The 21,968-nt window shown below is 41.0% G+C and overlaps 2 protein-coding genes across 3 annotated transcripts; both read right to left on the bottom strand.

The window, feature by feature from the left end:
• Positions 1-3,283: 3,283 nt before the first annotated feature.
• Positions 3,284-8,512, bottom strand: LOC136686596 (polymeric immunoglobulin receptor-like). 2 transcript variants are annotated; one of them, XM_066660489.1, is made up of 6 exons: positions 8,419-8,512; positions 6,290-6,580; positions 5,820-6,140; positions 4,785-4,898; positions 4,484-4,524; positions 3,284-3,693 (listed from the first exon to the last, which is right to left on the bottom strand). In XM_066660489.1, exons 1-6 carry the CDS (start codon positions 8,456-8,458, stop codon positions 3,502-3,504), a joined length of 999 nt encoding a protein of 332 aa, XP_066516586.1. In that variant the 5' UTR covers positions 8,459-8,512; the 3' UTR covers positions 3,284-3,501. The 2 variants fall into 2 exon arrangements, with proteins under 2 accessions (XP_066516586.1, XP_066516587.1); XM_066660490.1 differs by having other exon boundaries at positions 4,785-4,829.
• A 1,233-nt stretch (positions 8,513-9,745) lies between these two features.
• Positions 9,746-18,913, bottom strand: LOC136677242 (polymeric immunoglobulin receptor-like). Its single transcript, XM_066654724.1, has 6 exons — positions 18,874-18,913; positions 18,402-18,686; positions 17,929-18,252; positions 14,351-14,406; positions 10,681-10,770; positions 9,746-9,910 (listed from the first exon to the last, which is right to left on the bottom strand). The coding sequence occupies exons 1-6, from the start codon at positions 18,911-18,913 to the stop codon at positions 9,746-9,748; spliced, it is 960 nt and encodes a 319-aa protein (XP_066510821.1).
• Between the last annotated feature and the right edge of the window lie 3,055 nt (positions 18,914-21,968).

Genomic DNA, 21,968 nt, shown 5'->3' with positions numbered 1-21,968 from the left:
GAGGCATCCGAACCAGATGCCCGAACCACCTCAATTGGCTCCTCTCGACGTGGAGGAGCAGCGGCTCCACTCCGAGTCTCTCCCGGATGTCCGAGCTTCTAACCCTGTCTCTAAGGGAGAGTCCAGACATCCTGCGGAGAAAACTCATTTCAGCCGCTTGTACCCGCGATCTCGTTCTTTCGGTCACTACCCAAAGCTCGTGACCATAGGTGAGGGTTGGGACGTAGATTGAACGGTAAATCGAGAGCTTTGCTTTTCTGCTCAGCTCTTTCTTCACCACAACGGACCGGTACAGAGCCCGCATTACTGCTGACGCTACACCGATCCGCCTGTCAATCTCACACTCCATTTTTCCCTCACTCGTGAACAAGACCCCGAGGTATTTAAACTCCTCCACTTGAGGCAGGATCTCACTTCCAACCTGGAGAGAGCACTCCACCCTTTTCCGACTGAGTACCATGGACTCGGACTTGGAGGTACTGATCCTCATCCCTACCGCTTCACACTCGGCTGCAAACTGGTCCAGCAAGAGCTGGAGGTCCCGGCTCAATGAAGCCAACAAGACCACATTATCTGCAAAAAGCAGACATGGGATCCTGAGACCACCAAACCGGACACCCTCCGCCACTTGGCTACGCCGAGAAATTCTGTCCATAAAAATTGTGAACAGAACCGGTGACAACGGGCAGCCCTGACGGAGTCCAACTCCGACTGGAAACCAGTCGGACTTACTGCCAGCCATACGAACCAGACTCCTGCTCTGTTTGTACAGGGACTGGATAGCTCGTAACAAAGAGCCCAGTACCCCATACTCCCTGAGCACCCCCCACAGAATACCCCGAGGGACACGGTCGAATGCCTTCTCCAGATCCACAAAACACATGTAGACTGGTTGAGCAAACTCCCATGCACCCTCCAGGATCCTAGCGAGGGTAAAGAGCTGGCCCTGTGTTCCACGACCGGGGCGGAATCCGCATTGTTCCTCCTGGATCCGAGGTTCAACTATCGGTCGGACTCTCTTCTCCAGTACCCCCCCCTAGACCTTACCGGGGAGGCTGAGGAGTGTGATCCCCCTATAGTTGGAACACACCCTCTGATCCCCCTTTTTAAAAAGGGGAACCACCACCCCAGTCTGCCAGTCCAGAGGCACTGCCCCCGATGTCCACGCGATGTTGCAAAGACGTGTCAACCAGGACAGCCCCACAACATCCAGAGCCTTGAGGAACCCGGGGTGAACCTCATCCACCCCCGGGGCCCTACCGCCAAGGAGTTTCACTACCACCTTGGCCACTTCAGCCCCAGTGATAGACGAGCCCCCCCCGGGGTCCCCAAGCTCTGCTTCCTCTGCGGAAGACGTGCTGGTGGGATTGAGAAGATCCTCGAAGTATTCCTTCCACCGTCTGGTGACGTCCCCAGTCGAGGTCAACAGTTACCCACCCCCACCATATACAGTGTTGGAAAACCGCTTTCCCCTCCTGAGTCGCCTGACGGTTTGCCAGAATCTTCTCGGAGCCGACCGAAAGTCGTTTTCCATGTTCTCACGGAACTCCTCCCACACCCGAGTTTTTGCCTCAGCGACTGCCGAGACTGCGAGCCGCTTGGCTCCTCGGTACCTGTCGGCTGCCTCCGGAGTCCCCTGAGCCAACCAGGCTCGATAGGACTCTTTCTTCAGCTTGACAACCCCCCTCACCCGGGGTGTCCACCACCGAGTGCGGGGATTGCCACCCCGACAGGCACCGACAACCTTGCAGCCACAGCTCCGGGATGCAGTCGAAGCTCTGCCGGATGTGGGAGTTGAAGATCTTTCTGACAGGTTCCTCTGACAAACGTTCCCAGCAAACCCTCAGCACACGTTTGGGCCTGCCAGGTCTGTCCGGCATCCTCCCCCGCCATCTGATCCAACACACCACAAGGTGGTGATCAGTTGACAGCTCAGCGCCTCTCTTCACCCGAGTGTCCAGAACATATGGCCGCAGGTCAGATGATACGACTATAAAATCGATCATCGAAATGCGGCCTAGGGTGTCCTGATGCCAGGTGTACTTGTGGACACCCTTATGTTCGAACATGGTGTTCGTAATGGACAAACTATGACGAGCACAGAAATCCAATAACTGAACACCACTCGGGTTCAGATCAGCGGGGCCGTTCCTCCCAATCACGCCCCTCCAGGTCTCACTGTCATTACCCACGTGAGCGTTGAAGTCCCCCAGCAGAACAATGGAGTCCCCAGAATGAGTGTTCTCCAGCACTCCCTCTAGGGTCCCCAAGAAGGCATGGTACTCTGAACTGCTGTTCGGTGCATAAGCACAAACAACAGTCAGAGCCCTTTCCCCAACCCGAAGGCGCAGGGAAATTACCCTCTCGTCCACTGGGGTAAACCCCAACGTACAGGCGCTAAGCCGGGGGGCTATGAGTAAGCCCACACCTGCCTTACGCCTCTCACCCTGGGCAACTCCAGAGTGAAAGAGCATCCAGCCCCTCTCGAGGAGATTGGTTCCAGAGCCCATACTGTGTGTCGAGGTGAGCCCAACTATATCTAGTCGGTACCTCTCAACCTCGCGCACCAGCTCAGGCTCTTTTCCCACCAGAGAGGTTACGTTAAATGTTCCAAAAGCCAGTTTCAGTAACCAAGGATCGGAACGCCAGGGCCCCCGACCCCGACCACCACCCGATCCACAATGCACCAGACCCGGATTACTACCTCTCCCACAGGTGGTGGGCCCATGGGAGAGTGGACCCATGTATCCCCTTCGGGCTGCGCCCGGCCGGACTCCATAGGTGAAAGTCCGGCCACCAGGCGTTCGCCAAGGAGCCCCTCCCCCAGGCCTGGCTCCAGGGTGAGGCCCCGGTAACCCTGCTCCGGGCAAGGGAGGCTGTGTCCTCGTTATTATATTTTTCATTCGTGTCTTTATGGATCACTCTTTGTCTGGCCCATCACCTAGGACCAATTTGCCTTGGGAGACCCTACCAGGGGCTATTGCCCCCGACAACATAGCTCCTAGGCTCACGCAGGCACGCAAACCCCTCCACCACGTTAAGGTGGCGATCCAAGAAGGAGCAACCAAATACAAATGTTGGGAAAAACTATTTTTACCAGCGGAGAACTGAGATGTATGTGCTGAATCAAGTCACCTACAGGACTCATTGGTTTCAACATACACAGACATACACACTCACACACAAAAAAAAAAAAAAAGTGGGTGATGAAGAAGAATCTCTGCCAGACTGTCTAGAGTTTTAAATACCATTTTATTTCTTCGAAGGATAGCATCTGACCAGCCTTAAGGGAGAGAAGTTACTGGATGAAGGAGTTAAAGAATATGAATGCATGAAACTCTGAGGTGTAGATATATGTTCATGCTTCACAACTTTGACCAGACAGACACCACAAAGAATAAATACGCCTGTGCCATTCAGACCAAACCTGAATGTTTGGTAGCTGTTTGGTTTAGACTGTGGTAGACTGAATTTGATTGGCTGACAGTGGCCCTCTTCTTTTCAGTGGTCTCTGGTAGGCTGAAGCTGATTGGTTGATTTTGGGTGTAGTGTCAGGTAGAGTGGATTTATATCCATTGTGGGGGAATTTAGAACCTGGTAGACTGGATCTGGATGGCAGTGGTTGAAGTTCAGATAGACTGGAACCAAGCTGATGTTCTGGTCTACAGGTAGATTTTCATAATCACTATTAACCTGAAATAAAAGAAAGTAGATTGGTGCAAAACAGAAGCACTGTCACATTGTCGCTGTCCAATTAAAAACACGTATCTCCCAAAATTGTAACCCGAAACAGGAAAAACCTTCTTAACTTTCAATGGATGTGAATATACAAAGATATAATTCAGAGTCATTTTAGAGTATTTCTATGGCTCCCTTCATCATGAAAATTTCACACACTGTAAAGAACATCTGCTGTGTTCAAATTATGTAGTAAACAAAAAATGGACAAAAATAGAGATTCATGTTTGAAATTGGACAACGACGATATACAGAACCTACATTTTGCATAATTAACCTGTGAGGAAGCCCACCTCTAGATCAGATTCAAATCTTTAAAATATGAAACATTGATGTAGTATGAATGCAAAAAAGTCATGTATTTAGTTTTAAATATTACCAAGACTATATTTTAAATGCTGAAACTCTAAAATGTGTATACCCATTTTAAAATTGATGCCAGTAACACATTCCAAAAAAGTTGAGACAGTGCCATTCTACATAATAAAAATGAATTGGCAGTAGGTGAGTGACAAGAATGTGCCTAAAAAAAAAAAAGAGTCACAGGAAAAGCTTCATAAGCAACTATTGCAACAATTCAAAAATAATGTTTCTCATTATGTGGAAATGGGTTTTGTAATAGAGAACAGAATGAAAAACTGGCATTCTCAGAACAATTATCTGACCTCCCCAGGGACCTGCTCATATCTGGAATCTGTTAACAGAACAAACTGCTTTTTAAAGTTTGTCAACAAAACGCACTTACTGCATCATTTGATCCTGTTGGCCTGTTGATGCAGACACAGTCTACAGTACAAAAGAAAACATCAGTCAAACCGAGGTTCAGTTCGTTTTCTCTCCACTAGAGGGAGTGTTCATTAATCACATGTAGGACGTTTGACAGGGGTTTGTAATTATTGTATTGGAAAGACTGTCCAAACATATCTGAAACATACGCTGGACCTCCAGGACCGCAATTAAAATATATGTGTGTGTGTGTGTGTGTGTGTGTGTGTGTGTGTGTGAGAGAGAGAAAGAGAGAGAGAGAGAGAGACTATGTGTATTACCTTGTGTATTCTGGCTTTTCAGTTTGTAGAGGATCAGAGCCGACCCTCCAATTAGAAACACACACAAAAAAGTCACACACAAACACACAGTGATGGTGGTGAAGGTAAAGGAACCTGAAAAAGTAAAACACAGAAAAGACAAACAAAAAAAACATTTTCACACCAGACCAGACACAGGCAGCAGTGGCCTAATGGTTAGGGAAATGGCCTTTGGATTCAACAACAAAAAAAAAACATCATGTTTCAGTATTCAGTGTGTCCATTTTAATCCAGCTTCCATTCTTATCTCTCTGACTCCCAGTTTCCCTAAAAAATTTCCAGCCAGTCCAAAGCTCAGACAGAATTTGGTTGGAGTTTCTGCTCGTCATGATCCAAGTACATTCCAGACACATTCAATGATGATGACAACGATAATATCTAGTTATTTCCTTTGTCTTTTCTTTTTCCCTGAATGCCTTATTCAAGTGCATGTTTTTTTTCCCTGCAATATTACATGTATAATAAATTCATAATTTATTACATAATGTGTAATAAATTCCTGTTTTGCCTGATTTTGTATTGAATGATTTATTATTATTATGGTATTTTATTATTTATATTTATTACTTATACTGAATGCTTATTAAAATGTTAGCCTATGTACGTAATTACTATTTTGCTGGACATTAAATAATTGAAGGGTAGTGTCTAAATGTGCAATGAGCCCCTATTTTACACATTTAAAATGGACATTGACTGAATGAAATGGGTTTTACTAGTATGTTCTTCAGATGAGATAAATGTTGGTGCAGAGCTGGTCACAAAGGAATGAAATATTTTTTTAATATAAACAATATTCTTCATCATGACCATCATCATCTCTTCTGCTTATCCATTTCAGGGTGGTAAACAGTATTGTAAAGTATAAATATTAACTCCCTTTGCTATCTTACAGAAATTCAAAGGTGATTTTTTTTTTTGGTTAAATATGTTTCTCTGTAATATTAAAATTTGGTAATGTACATTAGCAGAAAATAGTTGTTTAAATTTTCTTACCAGTGACCTGCAGCTGAATCGCTGTGTAGAGGGAGTTATACCTGATCATCTCCCCCTTACACACTACACAGTAATAAACACCACCATCTTCTTCTCTCACATTCCTGATAACCATAATGACAACTTTAGAGCGTCTGTCTTCAGAGATGGAAAATCTGTCGCTTCGAGACCATGTATTATTGTTCAGTTTAGTGAAATTATGACGATTCACTTTGTAGAAGTGTTTGATGTTTGTCTTAAACTCCTCTGGAGATGAACAGTTGATGGTGAGGGTCTCTCCCAGAAAACCAGCCACAGCACTTGGACTCGAACAACACGGATCTGTCAATCATACAAAATAAATGACATCATTGAATAATTTAAGGTGGAGTTTCTCAATGACCTTATGACCTCTTTATTCTTTCAGAAATATCTCAGTTTATACAGAATTTCATGATGAATATCATTAGTGAGATACTGATGTTTCTAACCTCTCTTTACTTTCAGTTCCACATCACGACTCCACCCTCCAGTCTCTCCACACCGATATGATCCAGTGTCCTGTAAACTCAGGTTTCTGAAGATCACTAGAATATCTTGATTAGAATTATACAGAGAAACTCTCTCTTTATGAACCCATGTTTTCTCTCTTTGTACATTTATACACTCATCTGTTCCCTTCTTACAGAAATATTTTTCATTCTGTCCATACTGCTGGTGTTTACAGTAGATCCTCACAATTCCTCCTGAGTAGCCAATCACATCAAAGCAGCCCACTGGACCTGCCAATCAGAAGAAAGGTTTTAACTTATTTCATCTGAGATTCCTACCTCTTCTTTTATCATTCTCTGTAATATGATTAAATTGTCTGTATCCCTGGATAAAGGTTTGCCAGTTTCTGCAAATATAAATGTAATTTCAAAGAAATGTAAAACATTTTTAAAAAGGACTTTACAATTACACCTTAAAGGAAAACACAGAGTCAAGTGGAATGTTTTTGTCAAATCAAGTCTTTTTCTTCCATTTGGCAAAAACATTGAGCATGTGCAGTTGTATGATGACTAATTCAACTATAAATTCTGGTTTAAAGAGGGTTCTGTGTGGGTGAGATGTTTTACTAAAAGAGCAATTTGTAATATTCATTCATTCATTTTCTGTAACCGCTTATCCAGTTCAGGGTCACAGTGGGTCCTACCCAGAATCATTGAGCGCAAGGGGGGAACACACCCTGGCTTCAGAGGGTGACACACACTCACACATTCATACCTATGGACACTTTTTTTGAGTTGCCAATCCACCTACCAGCAAGTGTTTTTAGACCGTGGGAGGAAACCGGAGCACCCGGAGGTGCACCAAACTCCTCACAGACAGTCACCCAGAGCAGGACTCAAACCCACAACCTCCAGGACCCTGGAGCTGTGTGACTGTGACACTAACTACTGCACCACCGTGCCGCCGAATATGTATTATATTTATTAAAGTATAAAATGATGTGTCATCAGAGATTAAGGAAACATGCAAAGTTTCAGCACTGGCATCTCTAGCATCATTTGTTGAGAAGTGTCTTTTAAGAGTGGAAGCTTGTTTTTATGTTGGACTGTGATCCAGGGGCATAGCCAGAAATTGACATTTGTGTGGGCCTGGGCAAAAGTGGGTAGGCACATTTTGGGGTGGAGTGGCCTGCGCTCCCATTGGCTATGGTTGCCAACTTTCTGAATTCAAATGAAGAAATGTGAGAATTGATCATACATGAAATTATCTAATATGATTTTTTTTATGGATAAAGAATTACTTTGATTCTAAAAGTCAGTTTTATTTTCATCACAGGAGTGTTAAGGGAGAATGGAGTGTAGTTTCTCCAGGACATGGTGCTAACATTAGTTCTGTCTAAAAGCAGATCTGTAAGTTCCCAGTGTTTCAGTTCTGACCTGCTGCTCTCAGCATAGCCGCAAACAAACCCCTAGGAGGGACATTGACTCCATTGGCTGCAGCACTGAAATCTGTCTGCTGATTGACTTAATACAAGTGACGACCAATGTGAAGTGTGTTCTCTGTCTATCAGTATCTGTCCCTCCCTCCAGCTGAGGAAAAACTGTGGAGCTTCTGTCTGTTTCAAACAAATCATCATCTTAACAAGTATGTTCTGAAAAACTACAAAAGTACAGGTATACATATGTATTAAAGTCTATATCTGTGGTATATATTTAAAAGAATAATGTGTGTGTTTTAAATGTAGAAAGTGAGGAACAGTGGTTGCGTTTTCAAAGCTAACTTCAGCCTCGTATAGTAGCTTTTTTCAATGCAGATGAGAACATTTAAATAAGCAGACAATAAAGCCAATATTAGTCAAGTCCTTATTTATAAATTTTGTGATCAAAAACTGGCCTATTTAAGGTGGAACTAAATATCAATAAGAACCTCTGTGTCATGAAACATTTAAGGTGGAAATGGAAAGTCAACATGAAGCTGGTAAATGCAAGAATTGATGTAAACATTTCTGACTAAATATGTTAACTATGGCAAATTAATTTGATATGTGCCCAAATATCTGGGATGTCTCTAACGACAATAAAATCCTCCAAAATGCCCTAATTAATAAATATGTAAATAGAAAACTGACCTGAGATCAGGAAGAAGGTGAAGATGAGGAGGGTCTTCATCCTGAACTAAGCTCCAGCTTCACTGATGTTCACCCAAACTCCAGTCCAGTGTCTTTAAGATTTTGAGAGTGTGATGCGATATCTTCTCTCTATGTGTTTCTCCTCTATTATGGCTGCTTCCCCTTTCTTTGGAAATTGGAGTTGCTCAAGATTAACTGCCCCTCCATTCGTCATCGCTGACCATAAACCAAGTTTAACACAGAGCATTTTTGATTATTCAACTGTTGTAATTTATATATATCTCCACTGTCATATCACCATAGTTACCAGTGTATTTAAATCCAGATCAAGCAGCAAATCCAGATGAAGCAACTCATGAAAAGTGATTTCTTCAGGCATCAGTTTGGACATCACAGAATGAATAAAAATGTGACGCAATTCACATATCAAAGCATTATATAACATTTTAATGAATGAAAATTATATATAATTAAAAGGAGACATTAAAAATAATGACAAAAATATCTTAAGACATTCAAGATTAGATTCAAGATTCCCTGACAAACCAGACCTGGAGACACCTTCATTTCTATCAGGATGGGTTACTGTAATGAGTTCTTAATCAAAGTTCCTTAAAGACCATAAAACATCCTGTGATCAGGATTCAGGATGATTAAGAATATAAGAAGGAAACACATTACTTCTGCCCTTAAATCATTACACTAGCTGCCAATTGGTAATAACATTAAATTAAAAATACAGATACTTGACTATAAATTCCCTCATTCATTGTCTGTAACCCTTATCCAGTTCAGGGTTGTGGTAAGTCTGGAGCCTACCCGGAATCACTGGACACAAGGCAGGAACACAACCTGGAGGGGGCGTCAGTCCTTGGCAGTGAGACACACACATTCATACATAGTGAACTTAATGTTTCAGGATCAGTCTCTCTACATGATATGAGCAGAAATCTCAGATCACTACTGAATAGTTAATCAGTCCTGCTAAATATACAATCAAAGCAAGAAGAATGAACATTTAAATGCTAAGCTTCTCTAAAATCGAGTAAACTGTCTGAGAACATTAAAATATCCCTAATTAGAAATGATCAAGATACAATTACCCAAGAAATTAACACACTGATACATTTCACTGAGGCCAATGTGGACATACAAACATTATTTACAAGATCCATCATTTCATTTTTTGAATGAATAATAAAATAGACAATTGATTCCATAAGGATATGATGAAAGAACTGGTAGAATGATCAGATTGGTTGGTAATGTGGTCCAGGCTCTGCTGAACAAACAAATCTTATTGGTTGTTGTTGGGTTTTAAACTCTGTTAGACTGCAACTGATTTGTTGGTGTTGGGGTCTAGACTCTGGTAGACTGAATCTGGTTTGTCGGTGTTGGGGTTTAGACTCTGGTAGACTGAATCTGATTGGTTGTTGTTGGGGTTAAGGCTCTTGTAGACTGTATCTGGTGCTCTGCTTCTGGGATCCAAACTCTGATAAACAGAATCTAATGGGTTAGTACAGAAACTTACATTTTGTTGGATTGGACCCATAATCATCTTGTTTCCAGATGGATCACTTACATAATCACCATCAGTCTGAAATATGAGCAACACACACACCCACACAGATATGATGGTGAAGACAAACCTTCCATAGTCTACAGTTCATATAACTGCATATCAAATACAACTCCAACATGAACATATTCTGTATCAGACTGGAACATGTCTGATCTATAGATTGGATAATCTATATATTCTCTTTTTAACCTCATCACCCCTCTTTATTTATTCTGTCCTTTGTTCCTGATGGACAGCTGATAGAAGCTGAGTATAAAGAAAGAGAGAAACATCAGTCATCAAATGTTCTCTTCATTCATTCTCCACTAGAGGGAGTCTGTGGCATTATCCAGATGTGAGAAACTATTCCACGTCTCTACTATCTACTTTTCAGTGGTAATCTCAGATAGATCTCCTCTGATCTCAGTCATTTCTGTCTTTCTTTGAGATTATTATGTCACGCTCAAATCCCTGAATAAATGAAATTACTTCTGACCGTGTTGTTTATGTGAATGAGTCTCTGTGTGTAAAGGACCTTGTGTTTTTATCCATCTCAGTTTGTAGATAATCAGAGCTGGTCCTCCAATCAGCAGCAGAGTCACACACATATTGATGATGATGATGATGATGAAGATGAAGGTAGAGGAACTTGGAGCTAAGACACAGAGGGAACAGACCAGGATCGACTTTATCACACACACCTTCTCAATCAAACCAGGAACCATACACTTCCACAGCACTTCCACATTGGGTCCAGTTCCTGGATTGGAGTCTAAACACTGAACCACTGTCTGTTCACATTTAACATGAAAATAGAGTGAAAGAGGGAGTTCTGAATAATGACTGAATTCTTACTGAGATGTTCTTCATCAGATGAAGCTGCTGTTGGTTTCATAGTTGTGGGTGGTCTCTCTGGGAGCAGTAGATGTTTTATACAATAAAACACATAAAAACACAGTAAAATCTATTAGAATTTTGTGTGCCTACATGCACCTAGGGCAATAGCACCCATTAGGGTCTCCCAAGGTAAATTGGTCCTAGGTGATGGGGCAGACAAAGAGTGATCCCTAAGCCACAGATGAAAAGAATAACATATACAGCTTCCCTTGCCCGGAGTAAGGTTAATGGGGGCCCACCCTGGAGCCATACTTTTACTCATGGGGTCTGGACAGGCTTAGTCCGAACGAGCAACATGGGTCCACTCTCCCATGGGCCCACCAACTGTGGGAGAGGTAGTAATCCTGGTCTGGTGCAGTGTGGATTTGGTGGCAGCTGAGTGCAGTGAAACTGGCGTTCTGACCCTCGGTTACTGAAACATGGAATGTAACCTCTCTTGTGAGAGCCTGAGCTGGTGTGTGAGGTTGAGAGGTACCGGCTAGATTTAGTCAGGCTCACCTTGACACACAATATGAGCTCTGGAATCAATCTCATTGATAGGAGCTGGATGCTCTTTCATTCTTGCCCAGGGTGAGAGGCGTAAGGCAGGAGTGGCTTACTCATAGCCCCCGAATTAGTGCCTGTACAGTGGACTAGATGGTAATTTCCCTGCACACTTGGTTTAATGCCAAAAAAACAATTTAAAGAAGTTTTACCAGTCATAATCAATCCCTTTTTAACAATCATAAACTTGTCCCTTAGACTGGGTCACATACTCAAAGCATTTAAACTAGTAGTTATTAAACCCCTGATCCTAGTGTACTATCCAATTACAGCCCTATCTCTAACATCCCCTTCATATTTAAGATCTTAGAAAAAGTTGTGGCCCAACAACTTTGCTCATACTTGCATAAGAATAACATATATGAAAAATTTCAATCTGGTTTTAGGCCACACCATAGCACCGAAACAGCTTTAGTTAAGATAACAAACGACCTCCTTCTCGCCTCTGATCGAGGCTGCGTATCCATGCTAGTTGTACTCGACCTCAGTGCAGCTTTTGATACAAACGATCTTACTATTCTGCTAGAAAGACTAAAAACCATGGTTGGAATAACAGGAACGGCCCTATCATGGTTTAAGTCTTACCTTACAGCTTCCTACCAGTTTATTAACATAAATAATGTTTCTTATATTGACACAAAAATGAGATTTGGAAGACTTTTATTATTCATATTATACATGCTGCCACTGGGCAGAGTTATTAGCAGGCATGGCTTCTACAGTTACGCAGATGACACACAGTTATACATATCAGTCAAACCAGACAACAATCTAACATTAAAGAAAATTGAGGACTGTGTTAAAAAAGTGAAGCATTGGATGTCACACAATTTCCTTCTGCTAAACAGCGACAAAACCGAGGTTCTTCTTCTAGGTCCAAAACCTGCTAAAAATAAGATATCAGACTTAATACATAATTTTGACTTCCCTGTTCTCCCTAGCTCATCAGCTAAAAATCTGGGTGTTGTAATTGATTCTGATCAATCATTGGATCAGCATAGGTAACATTACAAAGACAGCTTTCCTGCATCTTCGGAACCTCGCTAAGTTAAGAAATTCCTTATCCCTCACAGACATGGAAACATTAGTTCATGCTTTTATTACATCAAGAATACATTATTGCAATGCACTTTTATCAGGATGCCCCAGCAGAAACTTGAGTAAACTCCAGCTAATTCAAAAGGCTGCAGCCATGGTCCTCGCTAAAACTAAAAAATTTTAATCATATCAGCCCAGTCTTCTCGGCCCTTCACTTGATTACAAAATTCTTTTACTAGCGTATAAATCGATACATGGTCTCGCCCCTGAATACCTGCAAGACCTCATCACGCATTATGAACCACCAAGATTACTCAGATCTCAGGGCACCGGCCTCTTACTAGTACCCAGAATTCATAAGACTTCAGGGGGGTGAGGAGCTTTCTATTCTTCCAGATAGTGTTCGGGATGCAGACACAATTTAGATTAGATTAGATTCAACTTTATTGTCTTTGTGCAGGGTACAAGTACAGGGCCAATGAAATGTAGTTAGCATCTGACCAGAAGTGCAATATATAACATTATTTACATAATTTACATAAAGTGCAGTTGTGATTATTTACATAAAGTGCAGTTGTGAAATGACATTATGATTATGGATTGCGATTAAAGTGCAGTTGTGATATGACATTGTGATTATGGAAGTTAAGTAACCATATATACATATTGAAATATAAAAAAATGTAAACAAAGTAACATTGTGTAGGTGATGCATTAAGTACTGAGGGATAAATTAAATACAACTTTACAGAAGGTGCAATGTAGTGATTGTGCAATGTTTGTTTAAAGTGCCTGAATAGTGTTCATCCGGATAACAGCCTCAGGAAAAAAACTGTTACGAAGCCTGTTAGTGTGGGAACGGAGGCTCCTGTAACGTCTGCCAGATGGCAAAAGGCTGAAAAGTCCATGATTTGGGTGGGTGAACCAAATCATGTTTAAGTCACTATGTTTAAGTCTAGGCTCAAAACACACTTGTTCAGTTTAGCTTTTGCCAAATAACCTCTTTCTAGTTTAAGGTTGTTTTTTCAGAAACTCATTGACATGGGGAATCAGGGTAAACTCAGATGATGTGCTCTGTGCTGCTGTGCTCACAATTTTTTTTTGTTTGGAGCAGATGAATGTCTTTATCTGAGAATGCTCGAATGTCTGTGTTCCTTCTGGTTTCCCTCCTCCCAGTCTTTTACTGTCAGATCTATCACTACACTAATGAAAATATTCACATCCACTTTTCTACTGCACTCAACCAAAGTAACAGCTTCTCTTTACTGTCTTCTGAGAAAATGGTGGCCCACTGATGGAAGATTGTTTGCTGGATTCTTCTGCAGTTTACACCAGACCAGACCAGCTGCTCACCTCCATCTACTGCTGCTAGCCTTTGACCACTCACCATGATCAACTACACTGAAGTAGAAATTTTTCCTTGCCACTGTCACCTTTGGCTTGCTCGCATTGGGCTTTGATTTAAATATTCTGTTCTGATCTGTTTAGTTGGGACACTAAACCAATTGTGAATAAAAACTGAATGCAATAATGTGGAGATAGAAATATTTGATCAATCAATATTTTATTCGTAATAGAACATAGATGACAGATCAAATGTTTAATCTGAATAAATGTAACATTTTAAAGGAAAAATATGTTGATTCAAAATTTCACAGTGTCAACAAATCCCAAAAAAGTTGGGACAAGTAGCAATAAGTGGCTGGAAAAAGGAAATTGAGCATATAACGAGCTGGAAGACCAATTAACGCTAATTAGGTCAATTGACAACATGATTGGGTATAAAAAGAGCTTCTCAGAGTGTCAGTGTCTCTCTGAAGCCAAGATGGTAAGAGGATCACCAATTCCACCATAGTTGCGCAGAAAGATGCAGCAATACTAGAATGGTGTTACCCAGCGTAAAATAGCAAAGACTTTTAAGTTATCATCATCATCATCATCATCATCAACTGTGCATAACATTATCAAAAGATTCAGAGAATCTGGAACAATTGCTGTGCGTAAGGGTCAAGGCCGTAAAACTCTACTGGATGCTTGTGATCTCCGGGCACTTAAATGTCACTGCACCTCAAACAGGAATGTCACTGTCAAGGAAATAACAGAATGGGCTAAGGAATACTTCCAGAAAGCATTGTCAGTGAACACAATCCACTGTGCCCTCCGCCATTGCCAGCTGAAATTCTACAGTGCAAAGAGGAAGCCATTTTTAAACAAGCTCCACAAGCTCAGACGTTTGCACTGGGCAAAATGGAAGACTGTTCTGTGGTCAGATGAGTCACGATTTGAAGTTCTTTATGGAAAACTGGGACGCCATGTCATCCGGACCAGAGAGGACAAGGATAACCCAAGTTGTTATCAATGCTCCGTTCAGAAGCCTGCATCACTGATGGTATGGGGTTGCATGAGTGCTTGGGGCATGGGCAGCTTGCATGTCTGGAAAGACACCATTAATGCAGAGAACTATGTTCAGGTTCTAGAACAACATATGCTCCCATCTAGATGTCATCTCTTTCAGGGAAGACCCTGCATTTTTCAACAAGATAATGCCAGACCACATTCTGCAGCAATCACAACATCATGGCTACGTAGGAGAAGGATCTGGGTACTGAATTGGCCAGCCTGCAGTCCAGATCTTTCACCTATAGAGAACATTTGGCGCATCATAAAGAGGAATGTGCGACAAAGAAGGCCCAAGACAATTGAACAGTTAGAAGCCTGTATTATCAAATCAAATCAAATCAAATTTTATTTATATAGCGCTTTTCACAACAAAAAGTCGTCACAAAGCAGCTTTACAGAGATCCGGGTCTAAGCCTCCTATGAACAACAGTGGCAAGGAAAAACTCCCTCAGCACACGAGAAAGAAACCTTGGAAGGAACCAAGACTCATACGGGGAACCCATCCTCCTCGGGTCAACACCGGAGACACAACAGAGAACAGAACAGAAGTAAAAGTGAAATGATGACAGATGAAGGGGTTATAGTAATATAAATGTAGTATATTAGTGATGTATGAGTCTGAGGAAGGAGAAGGTGATCAGGGATTCTGTGGGAGTTAAAAGTATGTGCAGAGTTAATTTGAGATAAAACAGCATGGCCAAGCATGATAGTGTAGATGAGACAAGGCCAGGATTTTGTTCAGGATACACAGGGGCTGGATCAGGGCAACACCAGGAGAGTAGCAGGACATCTCAAAGCATGAGAGAGACAGGAGAAAGAAAACCAGACAAAGGGAACAAATAAAAATACAGAGGTTAGTAGGGTCATAGTAAAGAACAGGCAAATTTGTCCTGCGAAAAAAGTTTCCACGGGTCAGGCAAGAGAACCCAGCGACAGACAGTGTGTTGGCAGTTACAAGAAAGCTAACTAAAAAGCTGTAGCTATGGTAGTATGACAGGGTTAATATAGAACAGTGATAATATGAAAACCAGCTCGAAAACACTAATAGAGAAGGAGTAACCTGAAAGTTAATGATTAATCAAAAGATTGATTGAAAAAGGTAGGTTTTTAATCTAGATTTAAAGATTGAGAGTGTGTCTGAGCCCCGAACAGTAAGCGGAAGGTTATTCCAGAGTTGAGGAGCTTTGTGAGAAAAGGCTCTTCCTCCTGCAGTGTTTTTTTTAAAGCGAGGAACAAAAAGTAGATAGGCATCCTGTGAACAATGTGTATGTGACAGGCGATAAGGTCTGAGACGTTCAGTAAGATACTGCGGGCCTAAACCATTTAGAGATTTATAAGCTAAGAGGAGTATTTTATAGTCAATGCGAAATTTTACAGGTAGCCAGTGTAGGGACGAGAGAACTGGGGTGATATGATCAAATTTTCTAGCTCTAGTGAGCACCCTGGCTGCTGCATTTTGAACTAACTGAAGCTTGTGTAATGCTTTGCACGAGCTCCCTGCCAGGAGTGCATTGCAGTAGTCTAGACGTGAAGTTATAAAAGCATGCACTAGTTTCTCTGCATCTTTTAAGGATAAAATATGCCGAATTTTGGCAATATTGCGTAGGTGGAAGAAGGCGGTTTTGACTGTATTGGATATGTGGGTGTCAAATGTGAGAGTCGAATCAAAGGCTACCCCTAAGTTTTTAATGATGGTATTGCGTTTTACTGTTGAATTATCAATAGCAGCATTTCTGAGTGAATGTATCTGAGTATCTTTACCTAGTAAGAAGACCTCAGTTTTATCAGAATTTAACATAAGAAAATTTTGCATCATCCAGTCTTTAATTTCAGTTAGACATTCTGTTATTTTACGTAGACAAGCAACATCATTAGGTTTGGCTGATATATACAGTTGTGTTTCTGTATTAGACATGAATGGGAGAGCATTCCTATTTCTAAACTTGATAAACTGGTCTCCTCTGTCCCCAGACGTCTGTTGAGTGTTGTAAGAAGGGGGGATGCCACACAGTGGTAAAAAATGGCCTTGTCCCAACTTTTTTGGGATTTGTTGACACCATGAAATTTTGAAACAACATATTTTTCCCTTAATAAAATGATACATTCTCTCAGTTTAAACTTTTGATCTGTGATTTGTGTTCTGCCCTGTGAAGGACTGGTGTCCCCTCCAGGGTGTATTCCCGCCTTGCGCCCGATGATTCCAGGTAGGCTCTGGACCCCCCGCGACCCTAAATTGGATAAGCGGTTACAGATGATGGATGGATGGATGGATTTGTGTTCTATACTGAATAAAATATCAGATGTTGGCACCTCCACATCATTGCATTCAGTTTTTATTCACAATTTGTTTAGTGTCCCAACTTTTTTGGAATCCGGTTTGTACAATAGATATGAAAAGTTTACTCATATTCAAATTAGAAACTGTTAAAAATACAAGCCTAAATGTAGCACTAAATACATAAAAATTTATACTTTTTTTCATAGAAGGCACAAATGCAGGGATGATTTTAATGAAAAACAAAAGAGATATGGACAAGAAACCAGACAGCTGAGAGCAGACCTGGAAAGACAAGCACTCAAAGACAAACAGGGGACACTGAAAGAGGGCTTAAAAGGTGGGAATAACACAGAGCACCTGCACAAATAATCAAAGAACATGTGACAAGGGTGTGGCTATATGAACACAAGATGAAAGGGCACATGTTTAAAGTAGACTATTTAAAACAAAAAGGCATGTAATCTCAGATCAGAATAACAAGAAAGAACATGGGAAGGAATGCCAACAATACACTAAACTAAAGTAGGTAAGGAAACTAAGCATAACAGGGGTATGCTATTATTTTTTTGTATGTAAAATTGTATGTTATAACTGTTACATTGCTCTGGTGTTGTGCAAAGTGTATGTCACTAAATAGACATGTGCAGGTTTGTGTAAGTAGCACAGTCAGTGTGCATGGTGCAGTCAGAATGATATGAATAAAATAAGCAAACACAGAAATAAAATAAAGTAAAGTAAAATTAATAAAGTACCTTAAATAATGATAGAAATAGGAAACTTTCATGTGTCTCACCAATGATCTGCAGCTGGATCTCTGAGAAGAGGGAATAATAACGGCCTGAGTGTGCTCCAATCCATACTGCACAGTGATAAACTCCTCTATCTTCTTCTCTCACATCACCGATTTTCACACTGACAACTTTAGAGCTTCTGTCTTCAAAGATGGAGTATTTTTCTCTCTGAGCGTCTCCGGTACGGATCAGTTCATTAAAATGTTGACCATGCTGTTTGTAGAAGAACTTGGTATCTGTCTTAATCTCCTCTGGATATGAACAGTTGATGGTGAGAGTCTCTCCCAGAAAACCAGTCACAGCCCTTGGACTCGAACAACACGGATCTGTCAATCATACAAAATAAATGACATCATCTAATAATTTAAGGTGGAGTTTCTCAATGACCTTATGACCTCTTTATTCTTTCAGAAATATCTCAGTTTATACAGAATTTCATGATGAATATCATTAGTGAGATATAGATGTTTCTAACCTCTCTTCACTTTCAGTTCCACATCATGACTCCACCCTCCAGTCTCTCCACACCGATATGATCCAGAGTCCTGTAAACTCAGGTTTCTGAAGATTATTGTAAGATCTCCAGGAGAATCAATTAGAGAAAGTCTCTCTTTATGAACCCATGTGTCCTGTGTTTCTACATTTATACACTCATCTGTTCCCTTCTTACAGAAATAATTTTTGTTTTCTTCATACTGTTTACAGTAGATCTTGACACTTCCTCCAGGATAGCCAATCACATCGAAGCAGCCCACTGGACCTGCCAATCAAATTGAAAATAATAGATCACCTTCTATAATGCCAGTAAATTCTCTCAGATCTGCAGCAAAATCCCTGCAGCACTAAATCTCCTTCAGCTGTGATGTAAAATCTGAATCATATGTTTCTGTGTAAAATAATCTTAAAGTTAAATCAGAATGTCTTCAGTTTGGAGCAGAAAAACTGACCTGAGATCAGGAAGAAGGTGAAGATGAGGAGGGTCTTCATCCTGAACTGAGTTCCAGCTTCACTGATGTTCACCCAAACTCCAGTCCACTGTCTTTAAGATTGTGTGAGTGTGTTGTTGATTTACTCCTCAGAGGTAAATAAATTACTCCTCTGTAATTTGTCGTCCTCTCTGTGTCTCTTCTCTTCTCTCTACTTTAACAGTTTCCTCTTTTTCTGAACTGTGTCAAGAGTTGCTCAGATATCACAACTCCTCCCTTTGGCATTAAAAATGAAGTTAAACACAGAGTTAGTTAAACACAGAGATAGCTTCACTGCCATGGGACCATAGTTACCAGTGCATTTAAACCCAGTGATACATAGTGGTTATATTTGTCCATTTACTTTGAGTCCTGCACTATAAGGATTTCATATAGTTAATTCCCATGAGGAGCATTTAGAGGAGGATGTCTGATTCCATAAAACTGACACAGAAACAGATTTGGTTGGTTTCATTGACAGTATTTATTTCAAGGATTGAGCAACATGATTTCAGGTTTTAAAAGTGAATCTATTAAAAGACCATACCTGCTTAAATATTTCACTTCTAAGTTAAAGACAGTAGTTATTAAGTATGCCTCCATCCATTGGTGGCACTGTTTCATTGCTTACACAAAATCTCTGTTATTTACCCAACAACAATTTTCTAACACTCCTATCCTAATTTTCTAGACTCTAAATCTTCAGGTTAATTTTTATAGTTTATTTTAGATTTAAGTTTGTAGTTAGTGCTTGGGAACGTTTTAAAGTTGCTTTTTCACTCAGGTTTGCAAAAAAGGTACAAATACTGGGAATAATCTTTTAGTAAAAATATATGTATGATTTCATCATGATACCAGGTTGGGTATGACTTACATATATACAACTAGTATATTGATATTAATATACTTAAATAATAATAATAATGATGATAATAATAATAGGGCGGCACGGTGTCGCAGTCACACAGCTCCAGGGTCTGGAGGTTGTGGGTTCGATTCCTGCTCCGGGTGACTGTCTGTGAGGAATTTGGTGTGTTCTCCCCGTGTCGGCGTGGGTTTGCTCCAGTTTCCTCCCACAGTCCAAAAACACACGTTGGTAGGTGGATTGGCGACTCAAGTGTCCATAGGTGTGATTGTGTGTGTGAATGTGTGTGTGTGTGTGTGTGTTGCCCTGTGAAGGACTGGCGCCCCCTCCAGGGTGTATTCCCGCCTTGCGTGCAATGATTCCAGGTAGGCTCTAGACCCCCTGCGACCCTGAACTGGATAAGGGTTACAGATAATGACTAAATGAATGAATAATAATAATAATAATAATAATAATAATAATTGCTGTTTTGTAGGGGTAGTGTGCTTGTAATTAAATGTGAGGTGGCTCGGATGACTAGTGAAACATTTGACACTTGTATGTTACTGCTAACAATGATGTCTCTATGCACACCTCACATAAACACTTATTCACAGTACATAAACACGTTTTGTCTGAATTTGCACAGAGTTTATGCCTTCTATTTGGGATGTCAGCCAATTTGTGTCATTCTTTCAGTTTGTCCTACTGAATTTACAAAATGGCTGAATGTGGACTTGTTTGCATTTTCTGGCCAAGAGTAACATTAAACACAGACAAACACAGTGTGAAACCTTCAGTGAAGACAGACAGGCTGGTTCTATTTTTTTCTCTTTCTGTAAAACAAAAACAATTTATAATGAACTAAAAACCCATTTATTTATTTAAATTGCAGTAGTATCTGAGGTTAGCAACATTGACAAGCTGTGGCAGTGTACATTTAAAATGTCTATTAAAACAATATCAATTTTCTAATGTCAAGTCTCTAACATCAAAAAATATTAAAAACTAAAAATCTTGTAATTTGCATGAGGAAATTATCATGGTTTCTACAGGCTATATGAGTCCCTTCTAATTATAGTTTTGAGTTGGTAACTGTCTGTGGTATGTTGTTTAACAGAACTATTGAGGATGAGCACATGTTTTAAACAGGATTATAATTTTCTGTGCCACCCCTGTGTGAGTAATGGTCTCAGTCTGGCTACCCCATAAAAATTGTACTGGTTGGAAAGAGCAGAAACATGAGAGAAAGAGCTGTAAATATGCTCCTGCTTTTATTAGGTATGCTTAAAAAGTAATAGTTAAATGACAATAGTGTAAAACCCCGTAACTAATGAATTTTATTAAAAAAACAAATATAGGTTTGTGTGGGTTTTCCTGTAATCTTGTGTTCATAAATAGATATTTATGTTTTTTTTTTACAGTTGACTGCACAAGTTACTTAGTGCACAGTACAGGGGTTGCACAATGAAACTGAAACACCTGGTTTTAGACCACAATAATTTATTAGTGGTGTAGGGCCTCCTTTTGCGGCCAATACAGCGTCAATTCGTCTTGGCAATGACATATACAAGTCCTGCACAGTGGTCAGAGGGATTTTAAGCCATTCTTCTTGCAGGATAGTGGCCAGGTCACTACGTGATGCTGGTGGAGGAAAACGTTTCCTGACTCGCTCCTCTAAAACACCCCAAAGTGGCTCAATAATATTTAGATCTGGTGACTGTGCAGGCCATGGGAGATGTTCAACTTCACTTTCATGTTCATCAAACCAATCTTTCACCGGTCTTGCTGTGTGCATTGGTGCATTGTAATCCTGATACAATGAGGATACAATGTTTGAACCATTGGATGCACATGGTCCTCCAGAATGGTTTGGTAGTCCTTGCAGTGACGTGCCCATCTGTCACAAGTATTGGGCCAAGGGAATTGCATCATATGGCAGCCCAATCCATCACTGAGTCTGGGTGGTACTCTTCTTTGGGGCTTCTCCACACCGTAACTCTCCCGGATGTGGGGAAAACTGTAAAGGTGGACTCATCAGAGAACAATACATGTTTCACATTGTCCACAGCCCAAGATTTGCGCTCCTTGCACCATTGAAAACAACGTTTGGCATTGGTATGAGTGACCAAAGGTTTGCCTATAGCAGCCCGGCCGTGTATATTGACCCTGTGGAGCTCCCAACGGACAGTTCTGGTGGAAACAAGGGAGTTGAGGTGCACATTTAATTCTG

The sequence above is a fragment of the Hoplias malabaricus genome, chromosome 2 (genome assembly GCF_029633855.1).
Source record: "Hoplias malabaricus isolate fHopMal1 chromosome 2, fHopMal1.hap1, whole genome shotgun sequence".
Taxonomy (NCBI): domain Eukaryota; kingdom Metazoa; phylum Chordata; class Actinopteri; order Characiformes; family Erythrinidae; genus Hoplias; species Hoplias malabaricus.
Note: the sequence above shows the minus strand (reverse complement) of the source record. Positions and strands in the feature narration are given on the sequence as shown.

Coding starts and splice junctions, on each gene's coding strand:
- LOC136677242 (XM_066654724.1), bottom strand. CDS start 18,913: ATGAAGACCCTCCTCATCTTCACCTTCTTCCTGATCTCAG. Junction 18,687..18,873: donor CACCTTCTTCCTGATCTCAG/GTCAGTTTTTCT, acceptor TTTGATTGGCAG/GTCCAGTGGGCTGCTTCGAT. Junction 10,771..14,350: donor TCTTTGCTATTTTACGCTGG/GTAACACCATTC, acceptor AAATGTGAACAG/ACAGTGGTTCAGTGTTTAGA.
- LOC136686596 (XM_066660489.1), bottom strand. CDS start 8,458: ATGAAGACCCTCCTCATCTTCACCTTCTTCCTGATCTCAG. Junction 6,581..8,418: donor CACCTTCTTCCTGATCTCAG/GTCAGTTTTCTA, acceptor TCTGATTGGCAG/GTCCAGTGGGCTGCTTTGAT. Junction 4,899..5,819: donor GATTCAGCTGCAGGTCACTG/GTAAGAAAATTT, acceptor TTACTTTTTCAG/GTTCCTTTACCTTCACCACC.